The following is a 20,456-nucleotide window of genomic DNA, read 5'->3' as shown; positions in this document are numbered from 1 at the left end:
TGCACGTTTGACTTTTCTCACTTCATGGGCAGTTATTTTGCACCTTGGTTTTTCCACACACTTCTTGCGACCCTGTTGACTATTTTGAATGAAACGCTTGATTGTTCGATGATCACGCTTCAGAAGCTTTGCAATTTTGAGACTGCTGCGTCCCTCTGCAAGATATCTCACTATTTTTGACTTTTCTGAGCCTGTCAAGTCCTTCTTTTGACCCATTTTGCCAAAGGAAAGGACGTTGCCTAATAATTATGCACACCTGATATAGGGTGTTGATGTCATTAGACCACACCCCTTCTCATTACAGAGATGCACATCAGCTAATATGCTTAATTGGTAGTAGGCTTTCGAGCCTATACAGCTTGGAGTAAGACAACATGCATGAAGAGGATGATGTGGACAAAATACTCATTTGCCTAATAATTCTGCACTCCCTGTATACAACTATCTGAAATGCTTTTCAGCAACAGTTATATAGTATTTTCAGTATATCAGTATTTTCAATAGTATTTTTGCAGACATACATGTTATAAAAAGAAAATCACTCCTCTTCACCACAGGAAATTCCTGATTGGATAAATCCAAAACTTCCTGAGCTGTCATCAGTTCAATCCACTTCAATGTTATTTATATTTATACAGCTCCAAATCACAATAACTGTTGCTACGAAGTGCTTTTCATTGTGAGGTATAGGCCCGACAATGTTAGAGAGAAATCCCAACAATCACACAACCCCGCATTAACAAGCACATGTCAACATGGACTGGTTCTTATAAAGAGCTTTTCTACTCTACCTGACCACTCAAAGCCTTTTATACAACATGCCTCATTTACCCATTCACATGCATACACCTTTTTTTCTGTGCTTATGTGCTTTCTAACATTCACACATGTTCATATTTTGATGGATGCATCGGAGAGCAACTTGGGGTTTATATCTTGCTCACTGATATTTGGCTTGCAGACTGGAGCAGCCAGGGAGCAAACCACAAAACTTTCGATTAGTAGGTAACCTGCTCTACCCCGTGAACTACAGCCCAGTGATAAGGATCCAGCCCTAACTATATACTTTATCAAAAAGGAAAGTTTAAAACCTAATCTTAAAAGTAGAGAATGTGCCTCTCTTCAATATCCAAACTGTGAGCAGATTCTCCAAAAGAAGGGGTCTGACAGATGAAGGCTCTGCCTCCGATTCTACTGTTAAACACTCTGGAAACCACAACTAAAGATGCAATCAGAGAGTGAAAAGCTCTATTAGGACAGTATTATGTTATGGGGGTTCAGATATGATGATGGATTTTAATCTCAATTCTGGATTTAACAACCAGCCAACAACGAGAAGCTGATATGAAAGAAAAATACTTCCTCTTTCTTGTTCCTGTTATAATTTTTGCTGCAGCATTCTGGATCAAATGAAGGCTTTCTAGGAAATTTAGGGAACAACGTGATAATAATGAATCACTGGTTTTTGAACTAAGTTTAAGCATCACTCTGAGATAGAATGGTTCTAATTTTAGAGATATTGCCCAAATACAGGTTTTATCCACACCACAGTTTTATCTGAATTTAGAAGCAGGAAGTTAGAGGTCATCATAACCCTTATGTCTTTAAGACATTCCTGCAGTTTAACGAATTAGTATCTGTCATCTGGCTTAATTGATAGATAAAGGTAGGTGTCATCTGCATAGCAGTGAAAATGTATCAGAATCAGAATGAGCATACTTTATTAATCCCTAAGGAAATTATGTATGCTATGCCTTTTAATGATAATCCCTGAGGGAAGCATTTATAATGTAAACAAAATTGGTCTATTACAGAACCCAGTGGACCTCCATAATTAATCTTGGTATTTGAATCTAATTCAATTCACTTTTAGTTATAAAGAGCCCAATCACAACAACAGTCAAGGCATAAAGAGGTTATTGTACTCAGCCCTGAAAATCTTAGAAATATGGTGTCTAACCAGATTCTTACTCTGGACGGCATTACCTTGGCCTCCAGTAACACTGTGAGGAACCGTGGAGTCTTTTTTGACCAGAATAGGTCCTTCAATGCACATATTAAACAAATATGTAAAACTGCTTTTTTCCATTTGCACAACATCTCTAAAATTAGAAACATCCTGTCTCAGAGCGATGCTGAAAAACTAGTTCATGCATTTATTACTTCCAGGCTGGACTCCTGTAATTCATTATTATCAGGATGTCCTAAAAACTCCCTGAAAAGCCTTCAGTTGATCCAAAATGCTGCAGCAAGAGTACTGACAGGAAAGAGACAGCAGATTTCTCCTGTATTGGTTTCTCTTCATTGGCTTCCTGTTAAATCAAGAATTGAATTCAAAATCCTGCTTCTCACATACAAACATACAAGGTCTTAAATAATCAGGCCCCATCTTATCTTAATGAACTTATATTAACATATCACCCCGTTAGAGCACTCCGCTCTCAGACTGCAGGCTTACTTGTTGTTCCTTTAAAAGTAGAATGGCAGGCAGAGCCTACAGATTTCAGGCCCCTCTTCTGTGGAACCAGCTTCCAGTTTGGATTCAGGAGACAGACACTATCTCTACTTTTAAGATTAGGCTTAAAACTTTCCTTTTTTCTAAAGCATATAGTTAGAGCAATAGGTGTATGCTGGTGGGGGACTCCCATAAATCATTCAGTTCTTCTTCTTTAGTCAGCTTTCTCACTCACTATGTCTTAACAGACCTCTCTGCATTGAATCATATTTGCCATTAATCTCTGCTTGTGTTCCACAGCGTGTCTTTTGTTCTGTTTTCCTCCCCTCAGCCTAACCTGTTACGGCAGATGCCCGCCCCTTCGTGTTGGTGAGCCTGTTTCTTCCTGTTAAAAGGGAGTTTTTCCTTCCTACTGTCGGGGAAGTCCCACTGCGCTTGCTCGTATGGGCTCATATGAATGTTCAGTTTTTCTCTGTATGTATTATTGTAGGGTCTACCTTACAATATAATGCGCCTTGAGGTGACTGTTGTTGTGATTTAACACTATATAAAGAATTGAATTGAACTGAAGAAGACTCTCCATTTACATGATCAAACTGGAGTCTAGTTGATAGATATGATTCAAAAGTCAGGCTTATAAAATAATTAAAAGGAAAAAAAGGGAAAATCAGGATACTTGGAGAGGGTCTTTATCTAAGCGCTTAAATGCAGACTGCAGCCTTCTTTCTTTTCTTTTGTTTGTGTTGTTTATGGTATCAGCAGAAAAGTGTTCATTATCCATTTTCATGCAAAGATGGATAAAAAAATATTAAACTAGTTTGTAATGCATGCATTACAAAAAATGTAACTAATGGAATTCATTTTAACACATTTCACAAAGGACAGAGTTTCCAGGAAGAGTTCCAGTTTTGGCAAAATCAGCAGGCACATATAGGAGGTTGTATTGTGTAGCTTTATGATGTTATGGTGAATGCCAGAAATTACCTTTTTCTAGTGCTTCTATTTGGTCCTGTGTAAAAGATGTTCTATTTCTCTGGAGCTTCCTCTTCAGCTGTAGTCTCATCTGAGTCTCTTCTGAGTCCTCACCATTGGTACAAACTGATACTGCGTTCTCCCCTCCCTCTGCCTGTGGACACTCTGCACCAAAGAAGAAAACAAGAAAACACACACCAAATGTCGTGACATTACTCCAGTGTTTCATTTTTTTATTTTTTTTTTTAAATCTTACTATGTTATGTTGTCAGACTTTGGAATTTCAGCACATAAAGGTCTTGTATCTGATTACCAGATGATATTGCATCTTGGTACTATACTGTATTCAGAAGAAATTTATGTTACTATTAACTAATTTGAACCAGATTTAAGAAGCCAGTAGAAGACATCAATACTGTGTTGCTCCAACCAAACCTTGTATGTAGGGATGTCTTTATTGTAGAAAGGTCCTTATCCATGCACTATGTCCTTACCATGAATTTTAGAGTAGAGCCCCCAAAACTGAAGTGAACTTGTGGAGTGCTGCAGGAAGTGGGAGACTCCATTTAAGTTGGTATCATGTACTGGGGTATGTCTTAGATACACACTTGTGTCAATAACATGAAATGTATTAATTTTTTCATGTAACTAGCTGATAACCTGATATTTCTGACATCTCTAAATTAAACCAATTGAGTTTAAAAGCACATCAGGTAGGAGATCTACAATTTGGTCTTTGAGCATACAGGAGCTCCAGCTCCCTGTGGAATGCATGTTATTTGTGGTGCTAGCCTAATTATTCATTATCCCCAACAGACAAGCGCTGCACAACAGAATGAAGCTATTGCTCAGTGTCATAGTCAGTCAGGCAGAAAGAGATGGAAATGAGAGCAGACTCCCCCATTCCCTCTGGCACACATACACACACAGGCACAAACATGCTGTAGATGGATAGGAAGGCAGCAGCCGTGGTAGTATAGCATGACTTTGTTTCACTGTTGTACTCCCAGGGTGCTGCAGGAGGGGCAGCAGCATATGAGCCTACTCCATACAACAAATGGGGCCCTCATCCACACAAATTGAAGGAAAAGAAAAGCAAGTTGCAGATATCGACGCTATAAAATGTAAACATTTTTGCATGTGGACAATCTATTTAAACACACTGCCATTGAACAAAACACTGGGGGAAATAACTTTTTTGTAATTTGATAAAATGTTCAAATCTTGTCACGTTGCCACCACCACTAAATGTAATAACACAAGGAAAAGCATGACCTATAGGGCACCTAATGTGAAGTAGGGCAGACTCTTTACTTTGAAAGCAAACAGTTGCAAAATTATACAAAATTTCAAAATTACGTCTAAAACATATTTTGTAATAGTTGTTTGGCTTGTCCTGTTATGAAAACAATTATGAAAAACAAATGTAATTAGCACATCATTTCTTACAGTGGTTTGCTGCTGTTGGATGTCACTCATATTGTACTCGTACAAAACACTTTCTAGCAGCAAATGCTGGTTTATAAATCCAGTGACACAGCCCATTTAAAATGACCAACTAACCTACTAAGCATATTATCTGAACTGTTGTAAAGCAGTATAGCACAGCACTGTGGCAGCACATTGGGTCAAAGTTGATAACTTCTTTGTGTGTTTGGATAAAACATAAAATGGGGAACTGCATGAATTTACAATGAAGTAAAATGCCCAGAAAGCATTTCAGCACTTTTAGTGTAGTTTAAATAGTGACATTGAAATAACACAAAAAAGGAAACCCGTATTAGAGTAAATACACCAGTTAATAAATCGGGGCGATATGCTGTCATTGGATGAGAAATGATTTCTTCGGTGAGCGTTTTGAATGAAATTTGTTGACGTTAAGGAATCTGTGTCTAGATAGATGGATAGAATATTATGTAGAAAGTGTGCACCATTAATTCAATTCATTCATTCATTTATTCAAACCACACTCCGTACGTATGTGTGCGTGAGCTGTAGCACAGCCAATCTAATTAACCAGATTTTTTTTTAAGAAGAAAAAAAAAACGCTCAAAAATGCTGCAAGGAGTTATTTTTTTCAGGTACATAAACTATGAAGTAGTCAACAAACAAACGAAATGCAATATGCAAAACATCCAAGAAGAGAATCACAGACAGAGATGGAACAACTTCCAACTTTGTCCAACAGTTGAAGTTCCATAAAGAAAGGTAGGTGGTGCTTCTCTTTTGCTACGATGAGATAGCTGACTTCATCTAACTTTGTGATGTCAACTAACTTTAATGTGATATTTTTGTCATGCTATTTTAAAGCCGGTCCTACGAGCGCATCCAAGAATAACATGCAGCTTATCTCAGAACTGTCGTTGAAAATTATTCTTGGAGCTAGGTTTAATTGAGCTGCATTTTATAGAGGTGCAATTTCACAATTTGTGTATATTTTCTAAGTTTACTATTTCGTCATGTGTTGAGAAAAACACAGATTTTAAAACGACATGGTCTAATATTTACATTTAGCATATAACTGCAACATGCTTTCCCCCCCTTTTTTTTAAAGACTCGAAAGGACTGGAAATTCAAAGTTTCAGACTTGTGACTTAACTCGGACTTTTACACAAGTGACTTGAGACTTGAGTTGAGGATAAAGACTTGAGACTTACTTGAGACTTGCAAAACAATGACTTGGTCCCACCTCTGGTTAGAACTATTACTATAAAAACTACTGTAATCTCAAAAAATAATAACATACATTTCATTGTGTTTGAGACTCTACATGTTGCTTATTCATATGAGCAGATGGTTTGAGATATATCTTCATTCTGTAATGCCAAAGATGTTGATCTGTTTCATGAAGCCGTCTACTCTCTTTGCAAAATGTTTTGCAGTTTCTTGGAGAACTGAGAGAGCAAACAAACAGCCCTGTAATTTCTAAAATGGTGTCTTTTACCTGCTTTATATGAAGATATTACATTGAAAATGTGTGAAGAGAAGAAGAGACAATATTGAATGCAAGATAACAGCTATAAGCTAAATGACTGACAGCATGAATGGATGGTGGAAATGTGAAGTATGAAAACAGTAAGAAAATAATTCACAGCACATGAGTTAGAACAATTCATTTCAAATTGAAGCCCTCATAACCTTTGGAGCATACTGCTAATCACAATTGAGTTTGCTCAGTTGTGATTGCATAATGTAGGTGTGGAACCTTGGTTATTGATATTTCAATATTACTCGCGCTTTTGGGAACTGTTGATTTTGTTGTCCTTCTACTATTAGTATACATTTCCAGGTCACTTTATTGCTTCATTGCTGTTCTGAGTTTTCCGAAACCTCTACTTTATTAGGATGTCCCACACAACCATCTGTAGACAGCAGACAACAGTTCATGGAGTGAAAATGCTTATTGATGCCAGAGGTCAACAGAGAATGGCCAGACAAACAGTAACTCAGATAACCAGTCCTTTTAACCAATATATGCAGTAGCGCATCTCCTAACTCACAACTTGAAACTCACAGCTTGAATCAAATGGGCTAAAGCAGCAGAAGACCGCACTGGTCACATGTCAGATATGGCTACAATTCACATGAGCCCACCAAAATTTAACACCAATTCAAAACATTTGGTTTTTGTAAAATTAGAAATCGTCTCTTCTGTGAACGAATTAGTGAAGAAGAATCGCAGTGTTACTTTGAGTTAATGTCTCACCAGTGGCAGAGAGTGCTGTCCCAGGATACCATCCTGAGCGTCCTCCCCAGCTGCTTTGTGCATTGAGCATCTTGAGTTTGTCAAACATCCCTTCAGCTCCCACTGTGCCCATTGGTTGCTTGTCACTAGCCAAATTCCTAAGCACTCGATTTATTGATGAAACCTGGTGACAAACACAACAACATAATTACATAAGACACACTTTAGTTGTATATTGTTGTCATTGGTGGGTTGAGGATGTAGCACTTGTGCAGGGCCAGAAGTAATGATTCCTCCTTGCTTGATAATAAAGAAGTGTTTGTGTAATTAAAATCTCCTCTCTCTGTGGTTATTGAGGTACGCTGCTAGACTGCAAACAGTAGGAGAAATGTTGGAATCACAGCTAGTGCAGCAAGCAGCTGATATGGCACAGATGCTGGCAGAGGAGTTGGCTGTGCACTTCCTACTTGCTTCAGGGCGGCTGTGACTCAGGAGGTAACGTGAGATCAGTCTGCTATTCAGAAGGCGGGTGGTTTGATCCAACCTGCAGTTCAAAAACATCCTTGTGAAAGATACTGAACCCTGATCTTGTCCAAGATGCATCCATCTAAGTTTGAGTGTATGATCATTAAAAGTACTTAGGATTAGAAAAAAGCACTGTATGAATGTATGTGTAAATGAGGCTTGTCATAAGAAAAGCACTTTGAGTGCTCAAATTGTATGGAAATTGGGTTCCAGTCATCTGGAAAGTGAACTGAACTGGCCCCCCAAAGATCATCACTGCCAGTTGAGAGGCACTGCAGTGGGGACTGTTCATTCCTCATTCATTTACACACAGGAGCTGAAAAACACAGCCACATGGTGGTTGTAACTGAGAGATGCAACTAGAGACCAGCAGCTGTGGGAAATGGTGGTCTTGGAGCAGTTTGTGGATGGACTGTCAATAGAAACAGCAGACTGGGTGAAGAGGATAAGTCACTAGGAAGCTTGAAGGCAGCGGTCACAGATGAATCCATGCGGGGGACCACGCAGCAGCAGGCTGTGGGCAGAAGGCTACATATCCGATTCCAGCACCATGGAGGAAATCCCTTCCGTCTCAAGCACAACACAGCACCTCTCTGCCAGGTCACATTAATCTCATACAGCATCATGGTGAGACTTCCCTGGGAATGATGGTTCAGTCACTACTCTGTAGGTTGTCAGAACAGAGATGAAAAGTAGTTCTAAAAGAATTGAAAGACATGCTGGAGATGGAGGGGAGAACCAGATTCTCGATGGACTAAGGTGATATCTAATCCCATGCCCTGGCTGAGTGAGCTCCTGGACTGGTTAGGCACTCGGAATTTAACACTACTGGCAGATTCCCTTATCTCCAGAGACCAAGCGAATAATGCCTTCTCCACTGTGCACCAATTTGTCATACTCGCTTTTGTTTGCTTGTTTGGTGCTCCAGCCATCTTCCAATGCCTTCTGGTTGGGTGCCTCCCATGTTGGATATGTTGCCTCCTACCTGGATGACATGATCATACACTGCAACACCTGGGTTGAGCATATGCAGCAGGTAGCTGCAGTGCTGGAGTCCTTGTTGCAGTTTGGAGTCACTACCAACCCAAAGAAGTGTGCAGAGAGAGGTGTAGTATCTGGATTACCACTTTTGCAGCAGGCAAGTGCACATTACAACCTGCCCACAGATGAAGATCAAAGAGAGGTACATCAGTTTTTGGGGTTAGCTGTTTACTATGGGGAGGTTTATCCCAAACTTCGCAGGCCCCTCTGACCCACCCAGAAAGGTGTCTCACATCTGGTCCAATGGGCGGACTGGTTCCAGATGGCATTTGAGAGGGTGAAACACCCCAACCTTCTTTCTCCCTGTTATCTTGCAGACCAGTGCTTCAAACTAAGGCCTAGTGGGCATTTATGTCTCATTGGGTGTGTGGGGTCGACTGCCCACTGCTCCATATTCAGTCTATTGATTTATCTGTTTACATCAGCAGGAAAATGTCAGAATGTGAACCCACTACAGCAGGGTACAAAATAAATGCTTGTGAGTCTGGTGCACTGTTGATTGTAAATGTGCTACAGTGTAGTAAATAGTGGTGGTGGTGGTGGTGGTGGTGGGGGGGGGGGGGGGGGGGTAAGTTAAGTGGGTTAAGTCAGGTGGTGGGGTATGAGGCTCGGCTGCAAGAGGGAGAGGTGGAGCAGGATGGGGAGAGTGGCACATCTGGTGTGCATTTGATAATCATTCTCTCTCTCCATACTGTAGGCATGGGGCTGGAGGATGAACAGAGTGAAGCACAGAAGCAGTAAAGCTTCAGAGCTGGGCTGTTTGGAGGAGTAAACATTGTTCCTGTGTGCTGGAGCCGTTTGTGTAGTTAAAATCTCCCCTCTCTGTGGTTACTGGGAGAATTTGCTACAGCCTCCTATAGTTTTCTGTTGGACTGTTAACAATATGACTTAACAATGAGTAAATACAGTGGCTGTCCACAGTCAGATCAGGTTTATTATTTGAGTGAAGTGTTGTTTTAAAGACACTTTTAAAGACAATAATGCTTCTATATGTAGCAACCCCACTTGCAGCATGTCACCGCAATAGATATCGTCTCATAAAACAACTCACAAGCACCCTGCGACAATTATTTTTGTCATTTGTTTCTATACAAATAAAAGTAAACTCAAAATTTACATGAAATATCTAATTAAATATGGTGAAGGGGGTTTTAATGATTAGTCTACCTTGTCATGGAAAGATTTTTAATTACATGACTTTGCTGAAAAACAGAAGGGTCTTACACTGGGTATATTGTCGTTGGTGCAGACTCCCTCTGCAAGCAGTCGGTCTCTGATCTCCCAGGCAAAAATGGATGGACACTCTCTCTTGTACTGAGCAATTCTTCCCACCACCTCTGGAGTGGCCACTCTGGGTTTACTCCCACCTATGGCCCGTGGACGGATTGAACCTGTCTCATAATACCGGCCTAAGATCTTACTCACACAGCCATTAGACACCTGGGCAACATAATAACACACATCTTTGTTAGACAATCTTTGGAACAATTATATATTGCCAGTAAAAAAAGAAAAGAAAAGAAAAGAAAAAAATACTTCTCTATTTTTTATTTGTTCACAATGTCTAGCAAGAATTTGCATTTTTCTGTATGACATGTGATGGATATTTTTGTGGTGTTGTAACCACCTTGCAATACCTGCAGTATTCTGGATATGTCACATGGTCGAGCACCGCTGTGTGCCAGCTCCACTATCTTCTGCCTGGTAGAGTCAGGTAAAGGTCTCCCATTCACAAACACACCTCCCAGCTGGTTTACTCCACTGTGGCCTACACAGATATACCCACATACCCACCATACCCACATGCACGTGCACACACACACACACACACACACACACACACACACACACACACACACACACACACACACACACACACACACACACACACAAAGGTTTTCAGCAACTTATTTACTGTATTATTTACTCTTATTTTACTCTATAACAGCAGAGGCCCAAAGTAATAAAAAAAAGCAGCACTAATGAAACAAGTGGATGAAAAGGGCAGGAAAACCAACCCGAAACATGAGAACATAAATAGAAAGATTTCCTCCGACACTGTGTTTTTTGCGGTATCCTTATATATTTTAGTTATTGCATGTACAGCATATAGTAATGTCTAGCATTTCCAAATGTTATCTGTCTTTTTTCTGTCATCAGTTAAATAAACAACTATGTTCTGATGTTCTTCCATGCGTTAAACATGTTTCGTTTTAGCCTTCTTTGACCCAGGCCTTTTGTTGCTGCACTTCTTCTTTAAAATGATTGAAAGCTCTTTTTTCAGTCAAGTTATAATAAAATAGAATAGCCCTTTATTGTCATTGTACATGTACAATGAAATTATGTTTTTTTTTGTTTTGTTTTTGTTTTTTGTTTTTTGTTTTTTTCATAATGTTTCCATGTATTCGAATGTTTGGGATCATTGATGTGACATTAAATTCACCACCTTTTCAAATTCCTCCAGACTGGGGGCCACATTTTCATTCAATATTGGGTTAAACAAAATTGAAATTATAGTGCATAATTTTGCATTAGATACAAGAAAGCTGTGGTGGTCACAGGTTTGTCATTACACTTTTCATCCAGTTACAGTTACCTGGAAATTGTATGCTTAATTACTTTTGTTTTAGTGAACAAAGGAGTACTTTATTTGTACACAGATAATAACTACAGCATTTGCTAAAGTACTGAAGTTTCCTTCAGGATTACCACGATGAAACAAGCATACACACATAAAGACTCACAGGTGAAAACAACACACATCTGCTGTTGCACTTTTTGAGTATTACTCTGTATCTATTTCTGATGTGCTCACATTCATTGATCTATAGCAATAGCTGTATGTGATCATCCTTATTATTCCTGAACTGCAGCAGCTTAGGTTGGAGTCCAACCTCCAGTCTCCTTTGTAAAGTAAGTTTGAATGAAGCAGAAAACACTTTTAACATGTTGCAGGTCTGAAATGTTTCAGCGGCGGGAGCTGACACATGCTGTGCCGTGACACTCTTGGGGTTAAGTAGAGATTTATGCTGATTCAATTGTCTATTGTGTATTAATGGCTGTGAGGGGGGAAGCATATTGCAGATTTTTTTTAAATCCTCATGGATTAATAAATCAGACAACCATCCAATACACAAAGACACACACACAAAGATAAAGCAAGGTTGTTGTTTTTTTGCAGAAGTCATTTAGATGCACAAACATATACTCTGTTAGAGTTTTGTTTCTTTATTACTAATGTCATCCCTCTATCTATCCGTCCATCCAGCCAGCAGCATATAGCAGCGGTAGGGACATGTAGGCCTGCAGGGTGGAGATGGGTGAGGGGGATCCCACCTTCCTCACCTGCCAAATCACACCCAGTGTATAAAAGAAAGAAAAAAAATTACCTCAGCTATTCTCTATGTGAGAAGTCAGACATCCTGTTTCTATATATTTCATATATACCAATGAAAAGTAATGATGGGTGGCTGCAGTAGCTGTTGCAGTAACCTGCAACCAGCAAATGCTACTCTGGTCTCTGCATGTCTCTGCATTTGTCTTTAAATAATGATTAATAAAATAATCAGCTGTGGAATTCAAAAAGCTGTCTGTTCATTTAGTTGCATGCAGACAACAGAGAAGACCCCAGTCTTCTCCTCTATTGCAGGAGAGCTTCTCAGCTAGAAAAACAAGTGGATCAAGTGGATCACAAAAGGTTTGTGCTCCACAAAACCTCGCACTGTCAAAGCTTTGGCTTTGAACAGCTCTTCTGCTTAATTAAATTATAGAAAGAGTCACGGCCTCCACAGAGGTTACTGCTGACTTTAGGTGTGAGACTGCATTATTTCTAATTGTCCTTCATGCTGCCTCACATCATGTTCACTTTGTGTTTTGGGGTTGATAGTTTTACTGAAAAATGTTAATCACAGTCCCACTTCCCCAGGGAAAACACTCAGGCCTTCCTCTCTTGACACACAATTAATAGACAGACATATGGAGTCAATTTGGACCTCTCTCTCTCTCTCTCTCTCACACACACACACACACACACACACACAAAACAAGAGCAGGTGGGCTCTTGGGAAGAGATCAGCAGCTTTCACATTAAATCAGCTCTTTCACACTGAACCTGACTTCAATTAACTTTCACTTTAACAGTGTAGTGCTTTCATTGACAAAGATCTTCAAATAAAACAAGAATATGGTTCATTCAAACCTTCCGTTGTTCAGTGTCTACACAGCACAGCTGTTTCCCATCAAACATTCTAGTAACAGGAAAAATATTGTTTGTTGTTGCCTTTAAACATAAATGTTTGATGTTGTAACAGCAGCGCGGTTAAGATTTAGTTTCTCTTACAAAAGAAACGGCTTGATAAAGCTGTGTAATGCATCTATTTTTTCCTACTTATCCAGTTATGGCTCACAGGTGCCTATCCTAGCTGTCTTACGGCTAGAGTTCAAACACACGCTGGACTGTCACAGGGCTGACAGACACAACAAATGACACTCACAGTTTAGAATAAGCAGATAACCCATACATATTTTTATACTGCCCAGAGAAAAGCCATGCAAGTGCCAGTAAAACCTAACACAAAGGCCCCAGCCTATAGGCTTGAACTAAGGAGCTTCCTAAAGTCAATGTTTGAGGCAACAGCACTAATCACCACACCACTAAACTGCTAGTTTGTATTATTGTGTACTTTGCTAAGATCACTCAAGGCTCATCTACGTAGTTACACTTTCCAGCGATGGTAACTGTGACAAAGCTAGCTAGGTTTTAGCTTCTCATGACCAGTGTTTTGGAAAATCGATTATCTAAAACCTCCAAACCACACAGCAACAGCGGTAGAGCAGGTCTGCCAATAGGAAGGTCAGTGTTACAGTTCCAGATGAGTGGCAGGGTACTGAAGTGTGTGCATGATAGATAAAAAACACTTAAAGGTATCGAATAAAGTACCGTGCAAATGGGTGGATGTGGCTTGCAGTAGAAAGCACTTTGAGTGCTCAGAGGAGAAAAGTATTGTAAGTTCCAGTCCATTTTCAGGGTTGCTGCATTATAATCTGTTCTGTTTTGGACTACTTATTTCTGGCTACTGAGAAGCAGCACACTTCTTAGACCTCCTTCTAGGCAGAGGAAGAAGAGATACTCCAGGGGAACATACTGAGCTGCTTTCAAGGTTTGGCCTCTTCTCACTTGTACTTGCTCTTAGTTTTATATTGGGCCAAACGCAAACTGTCTCCTGAAGTGTGCACATTTGCACCTTTTACCACAGAGAACAAGTGGGAGAAACAGAGATTTTTTTATAGTGCAGCAATATATCTATGGACCGCCTATACAGTTAGAGGTGATATATGAAAAGTGCCAAACAAATGCAAACTGTTAACATTTATAGACAAACCAGAAGACAACATTCATATGACATCAAGACAATGTAAGGTGTGAAGGGAGGGGATGCAGGTCAGACTACGCAAAGCTGATGTAAAGAATGAGGCTGTCTCAGCCATGTCTCAGTCCAGCATCTCGAGTGAAAGGCTGGAGGAATGACAAGCCATGGAGCCACAAAAGGGCAAATGTTACAGTAAAAATTCTATTCAGTTGACATAAGTTCAAATATTGAACATTTCATTCCTTGATGATTTGGTAACACCTGTAATTGTGGTAACAGCAACTTATTTAAACTTATTTTAAGTTGTTCTAATAACACATCCAACATAATTCTGTAGAGGAGCAAAACTGTCAGTTGTCATCTTCATAAAGAAACTGACTTATAACTGGCCTCTTCCCGTGCACATAACATGAATCTGGTAACAGCAACAGCATGATTCTGCAGCTTATTACCTGAATCCCACATCTTATGGCTGTTTTTTTTTTTCATTCCTTTATTACTTATACACTATTAAACAAATATTCATTATCAGAGTTCATAAGTGCTATGGCTGTTGTTAAGTGTGCTGCACGTAAAAGTCTTTTAATGCTTTGTTTTTCTTAGTGAAACAAACGATGAAAGGTTAAGTTTCACCGAAAGGATATGTTGCCCTGTAACTGAAATTAGCATTCGAATTAATAACACAGTGAATAACGAATGTACGTAGTTAGCTTTCCTGAGCTAGAAGCTCAGATTCACACTCTTGCCCAAATATCATCATCATGTTCAATTTTAAAATCCAGAATTTGTCTGAGACTTCAGAAACACACGACTGATCCCACAATTAATAAGTGAACAATTCATTTTTATATGCAGTTTTATACAACAATCTTTGCAATTACCACTGTATAGTGATAATCTTTGTTCTCAATTGTGACTTTTTTGTCTTTCACTTGTTTCCTATTTAGTTTCAAGTTTAAAGAATTCTGTTTAGAAGTAACTCTTAGACCTAATAAATCAAAGTCGTCTTCCGTTTGGATTTTTTATTTTTAATGAGTTGTCGGGTTCAGACGTGTGTTCATAGGTCATACTGCACACTCACTGAATTATGTTGACTACTGTATGCTAATCAGTCATCAATAAATCTTAAGGCATTAATGATCTAAGCAAATAAATATTAGTCATTTTAAGGATCTAATAATAAAAGCAACCATTCAGACATTTAGGAATAATATTCTGTTTTTAAATGTTTTTAATTTCTGTCATTTGCTTTTATCTGACTGTTTTTAATCTTACCGTCGTCCATTCATGACCTTCCAAACCTGTCATTAAATATTTCTTTTTTGATCACTTGGAAAATAAAGTTAAAGAAAAGTAAGCTTAAAAAATAAAATAGAAGAAAAAACTTAATTAGATGATGAACTAAGAGTAGCTGAAACCACATTTGCGCAGCAGGTCTGGTAGATAATCTCTTCACTACATCACGTATACAGACTTTCAAATATTAAGCTATTTTATTTTGAAAATGTTTTCCTTTATATTTGGTGTGTGTGGGAATGTGCATTTCATGAGGCAGCTTTGCTATTTACATGTCCGGCACGCGTGCCGATGACATTATGAATTATTTGGAGTCAGATTTCTGACCACTTAGTGAATGTGAGGCTAACATTCATTCAGATCTGACTCTGTTTCTGTCTGCTCTTTCACGATGGACAGATATTGTCGTTTTTAAAGTTTTCTGCCAGAAAAAGCTGATTACAAGAAAAACAATAAGCTGAAAGTCACTATAAGGACTCATAAAGCTGTTCCACATCAACGATCAACTTTTTTTCATATTGTTGCCAGGTACACTGATGCTATAGAAAAACCACAAAGCAATAAACCAGAATTGTCATTTAATGTGATCAAACTGTTTTACAACATAAGTTATTATTACAACATAAGTTATTATTACAACATAAGCATTTCCAGTGTGACAGAATTACAGTCAGTGACTTAAACATTTTAAATGATTGTAGAGGTTAGAGATTTCTACATGTATGTATAGCGCTATAACCCTTGATAACACCAGACCTGATTTTTTTTTTTTTTTTGATAAAGTAACATTAAAAATGAATAAGAACAACATATACTTTTGAGAAGAAACTTACTGTTTTGCATCATGGAGGCCACACCACTCTCCCAGCTTGTTTGACTTCTGTAATCTGCACAAACAGAGAAGATGTGAGAAACAGCGTACTACACATGCCTCTACCTGGATAGTGAATTGCAAGAAAGAATAACCTGAATCTCTAAAGGTCAGATTTGCATCATTAACTTTATGCAACAATATAGAAGATTACTGACTATGTTGTTTTTAAGATCTTTATAGGGGTGAAGATTAGATAAAACTGAAAAAAAGACCTTGTCTGGATGGTGGACTAGCTATCCTATGGTTGGTAGTAATGCACATATGAGCGCTCAAACTCAAGATTTATGGAATGACATGATTTAAAATGTACAAAGAATCCTTCTCTATACTTCTTTTTTTAATTACCTGACTGACCATTTATTATATTTTCTTGCATACATGTTTTAAAACTAGTAAGAAAAACTATATGGCTCCAAAGAAATAGGTCTAGTCATGTAGAAAGTAGGAGTGAGAAGTAGTTGTACCACAGACAAGGATCAAGCAAAAACACCCAATAATATCTTTTTCTCAAGTTTCTTTTTTTGTTTTTAAGAAAATATCTCCAGCAATACTATAAATTTACAGGACGAAAATATTTCTTTTGGGGGAAAATGTGACTATTTAATTAAATACAGAAAATAGCCTAGCTAGCCAAATAGCCTAACCACTGAGCTGTCTAAGTGACAAACTATTTTTTCAGCTTTGTTTCATATTTTATTCTTCATTATTGGAATTACATGTGGATCATAATAAAATAATAGTCAAAATATATAAATAATAATCTAAAAATAAATTATAGAAAAATGTCAATTCAGACTTGTGTTACAACTAAATGAGATCATAGTATTCTGTCACAAGATACAAAGTTTTGCACAAAAATCCTTTATTTTGTGCCGTTTCAACATAATTTCGAGTAATTTCGTCCTGCTGAAATATATATAGATATGAATTGTTTTCATCTTTAGTAGAGAGCCCCTCATCAATCATTCAATAAATAAGTCACCATTATGAAAGCATGATTAGGCAGAGCAATAGGAGCAGTTTTTTGTGATTCACGTGTAGAGAAACACATGACACCCCTGTTCTCAAAATCACAGCCCTATTAGGTTAAGTTGAGAAAAACCTAACCAAGAAAGGCTTCAAAGCAGCTTTCTCTTAAGCGCTTGTCATTAACAACCTGCATAATGAACATTAAGCAGCTCCACACAAGAACAAACGCATACACATGCCGACTGTGGCACCTTGTTCCCGCTATAACTCGGGCTTTTCTCCCAGTGAAAGAAGACAAAGAGCCGGAGGAGCGGAGCGGCGGCTCAGCTCGGTAAATACCCGCCGGGCTTTGTGTGTCCGCGGGGTTTTAGTGTCGTCGCCTCGTTAGCTGCGGCTCGTTAAAAAACTCGCGACACAAAAACGCAGCGGGGAGCCCAATTTGACCAGTACAACTGACATAAAAGAGTTCTGTTGGACGCAGTGATGACAATATAAAAGTTTCATTCAGCTGCATTCACTGCGTGGATATGAGAGACAGACGGGGAGAGAGAGACAGAGAAGCATTTCAATTTGAAAATTTGAAATCAGGAGTGTGTGTGTGTGTGTGTGTGTGTGTGTGTGTGTGTGTGTGTGTGTGTGTGTGTGTGTGTGTGTGTGTATTTTATTATATATACAGCGTTTCCATATAGCTCTTGACCGGTACGACTTAAAGCTTTAGGCCACATCAGTTACAAGAGACCACAGAAATAACTTTTTACTGGAATCTGTTCCCACTTCATTTAGCAAAGTATCAAGAGGCTGGACTTTTTGGTAGCTCGTAATTAAGCAGTGTGTTCACGATCAAGGTCTTTTAGGTCACCAGGGAACACATACACTGTCATACTGTGGATCTATACTTTGTACTTTGTACATCTGAATATAATTTGGTATTTAGTGCTGGTAGTTTGGTTGTTATTTGGTTAGTTTTGTATTATTGTAGGGTCTTTGAGGCAACTGTTGTTGTGATTTGGAGCTATATAAATTGAATTGAATTGAATTGGGTAGATGAGTAGCCTGTGTGTTACACATATATATAACTAACTGACGGTATTCGGTTAGCTTCTAATTGAAAATATTAACGTGGAACATGAAATGTAAAAAGAACGCCTTCTATTCTAGTTTTTCATCATAAAGACGGAGGCATTTTCTCGCTTCCGTCAAATGAACAAAGTATCAGATGTGACTCAGGTGCACAGAGCAGACACGTGTCTTAATCCTCCTGTCCCCAGTACAACATATGGCAGCAGCCCCACTTCGCTCTCATTCTTTAGACACACACACAAAAATAATATGTTCTGAATTCGCACGCTGGATGAATTTATTCCGGCCTGATTAATCATGCGTTTAATTGGCTTCAATTTGATTAAGATGTTCATTAACGACTGACTTAATTAGATCATCAATTAAGAAAATATTTATCGTAAACTGCCTGTGGATTTCAAAATCATCTCAGTCAAAACAGCATGAGAGTACAATGACAGCAAACGGTAGACTTTGAAATAATTTCTGAGGTGACGTATTTTTAAATGTGCTCCGTTTTCCAAACAGGGATTTTGAGTCGAGGCCTAAAAAGAAAAAAAACATTCAAATAAAAAGCAAAGGTCTTCTCCCACAGTGTGATCGTGGATAGGTTTAAATAAACTGACGAGAGTAACTTTAATGGTTAGTGTCCACATTCTGTCGTTTTAGGGTTTGGGGGATTTTATTTGTTTGTTTTTCGTTTGTTTGTTTAAAAATGCTAAAGGAAGGATACCTCCTGCATATTTTAGATGCCGTCTTTACAGACAACAAGTGGCTACAAATGGTGATGAAGTTCGTGTGTTTTATTTTGACCCTTCAGTACTGTTTAAATACAATCGTTTTAGCAAGATGGCAATTATTACCATTATCACTATGATCGCGATGATGATATGATTGTTATAATATAATGAAACATCGCCAGTCTAGTGTCAAACAACGCCCAGGCTCGGTAGAAACGCGGGGAGTGCGTAAAAGTGTTAGAAAGCGGTGTTCACCACTGTTCATTTGTCCTTATAAGTCTGATATTTAATAACTGTTCAATAGAGGATGCGCAACAATCTCTGGGTGGTAGAAATTGTATGGTAAATATATTCCTATATGTAACCCATTTGTTATGGGTTTAAACAGAATATCCAGCATACCCATAATATCCGACAACTTTGTTGCTGGATTGTTTAATTCCAATCGCAATGAAGGAAAAGGCGGGATTAAGTTTATTAGTTAAATTAGAGTTTAAGGCTCCTGCTTTTTAAAAAAAAAACACTCTCGTTACTTTCTGCGGTAAAGTTCGGGGAAACCTTGTCCTGCGTGAAGGCAGCAGCGGCTCAGTCCACAGCGGCCGGGATCACCTGTCGCTCACCGCACCGCACAACTATGAAAAGAAGGAGGTTTTTTTGTTTGTTTTCTCTTTTCTTCCTGACCCGGCTGTTTTAGTCTGAAAGAACATAACCCTGAACAAAGCACAGCAATCCGGCCCTGTGCAGAGGCCATTGGCCCGCGATCACACACACATCAATGTCTTTGGAGTTTAAACCTAAAACCAATCAATGAATAAAAATCTTAAAAATTTAAATCAATTAAATCGCACACTTAAAACAACACTTCTCTCTGTCTATAATGACGTTTTTTTTACAGTAAAAGAGGGGAAGGGCTTGTTTGGAAAAGTTGGTCACCGTTATATGTTCCGTCTTTCTTCTCTTTTTCTCGTTCTTCTGTTTTTTGGTAATTTAATTATTTTTAATTAAAAGGGGGACCGAGTACAATTAGAAGATAAATGTTGCCATTTCACGCATTGTACCAGTTAGCGTAACGCTTCTGATAATTTTCTCTTTCTTCCAACAACAACAATAGCAAAGAAACAAACCTAACGAGCTAAAATGCTTTTACATCAGCACTTGGTTCTCACCCTTCAACCTTATCCGTTATAGCGCGATAACTTTTCAACTCCATCCTTGACTAAGAGAGAGAGAGAGAGAGAGAGTGAGCAAGCTTACCTTTCTGTGGCATGTTGCAGAATCAAAGTTTTGGTTTGTTTAGTTTTCCAACAACCTCTTTCTTCTATTCTTTCCTTCACTTAGTTTCTTCTTGACTGAAGAGACAAGTGCACAGAGATAGAGACACAGAGCTGGTCCTCTGAGAAGGAGGAGAGAGAGAGGAGGACAAGTGGGAGGGCTGTGCCAGTGAGAGAGAAAATGGGGACCAAGAGTGGAA

General features: G+C 38.7%; 1 protein-coding gene across 1 annotated transcript in view; it reads right to left on the bottom strand.

Moving 5' to 3' along the window:
• Window positions 1-20,252, bottom strand: part of LOC146628399 (paired box protein Pax-6-like) — a 29,169-nt gene extending 8,917 nt beyond the window's left edge. Inside the window, exons 1-6 of the mRNA XM_085357806.1 lie at window positions 20,240-20,252; window positions 16,177-16,230; window positions 10,316-10,446; window positions 9,903-10,118; window positions 7,134-7,296; window positions 3,440-3,592 (exon numbers count right to left, since the gene is read on the bottom strand). Of these exons, the coding sequence (XP_085213932.1) occupies window positions 3,440-3,592; window positions 7,134-7,296; window positions 9,903-10,118; window positions 10,316-10,446; window positions 16,177-16,230; window positions 20,240-20,252 (730 nt within the window). The remainder of the gene's footprint in view (window positions 1-3,439; window positions 3,593-7,133; window positions 7,297-9,902; window positions 10,119-10,315; window positions 10,447-16,176; window positions 16,231-20,239) is intronic.
• Between the last annotated feature and the right edge of the window lie 204 nt (window positions 20,253-20,456).

Source organism: Diplotaxodon limnothrissa, linkage group LG7 (assembly GCF_057381915.1).
Source record: "Diplotaxodon limnothrissa isolate DT_005_m linkage group LG7, D_limnothrissa_male_GT1.1, whole genome shotgun sequence".
Lineage (NCBI taxonomy): Eukaryota > Metazoa > Chordata > Actinopteri > Cichliformes > Cichlidae > Diplotaxodon > Diplotaxodon limnothrissa.
Note: the sequence above shows the minus strand (reverse complement) of the source record. Positions and strands in the feature narration are given on the sequence as shown.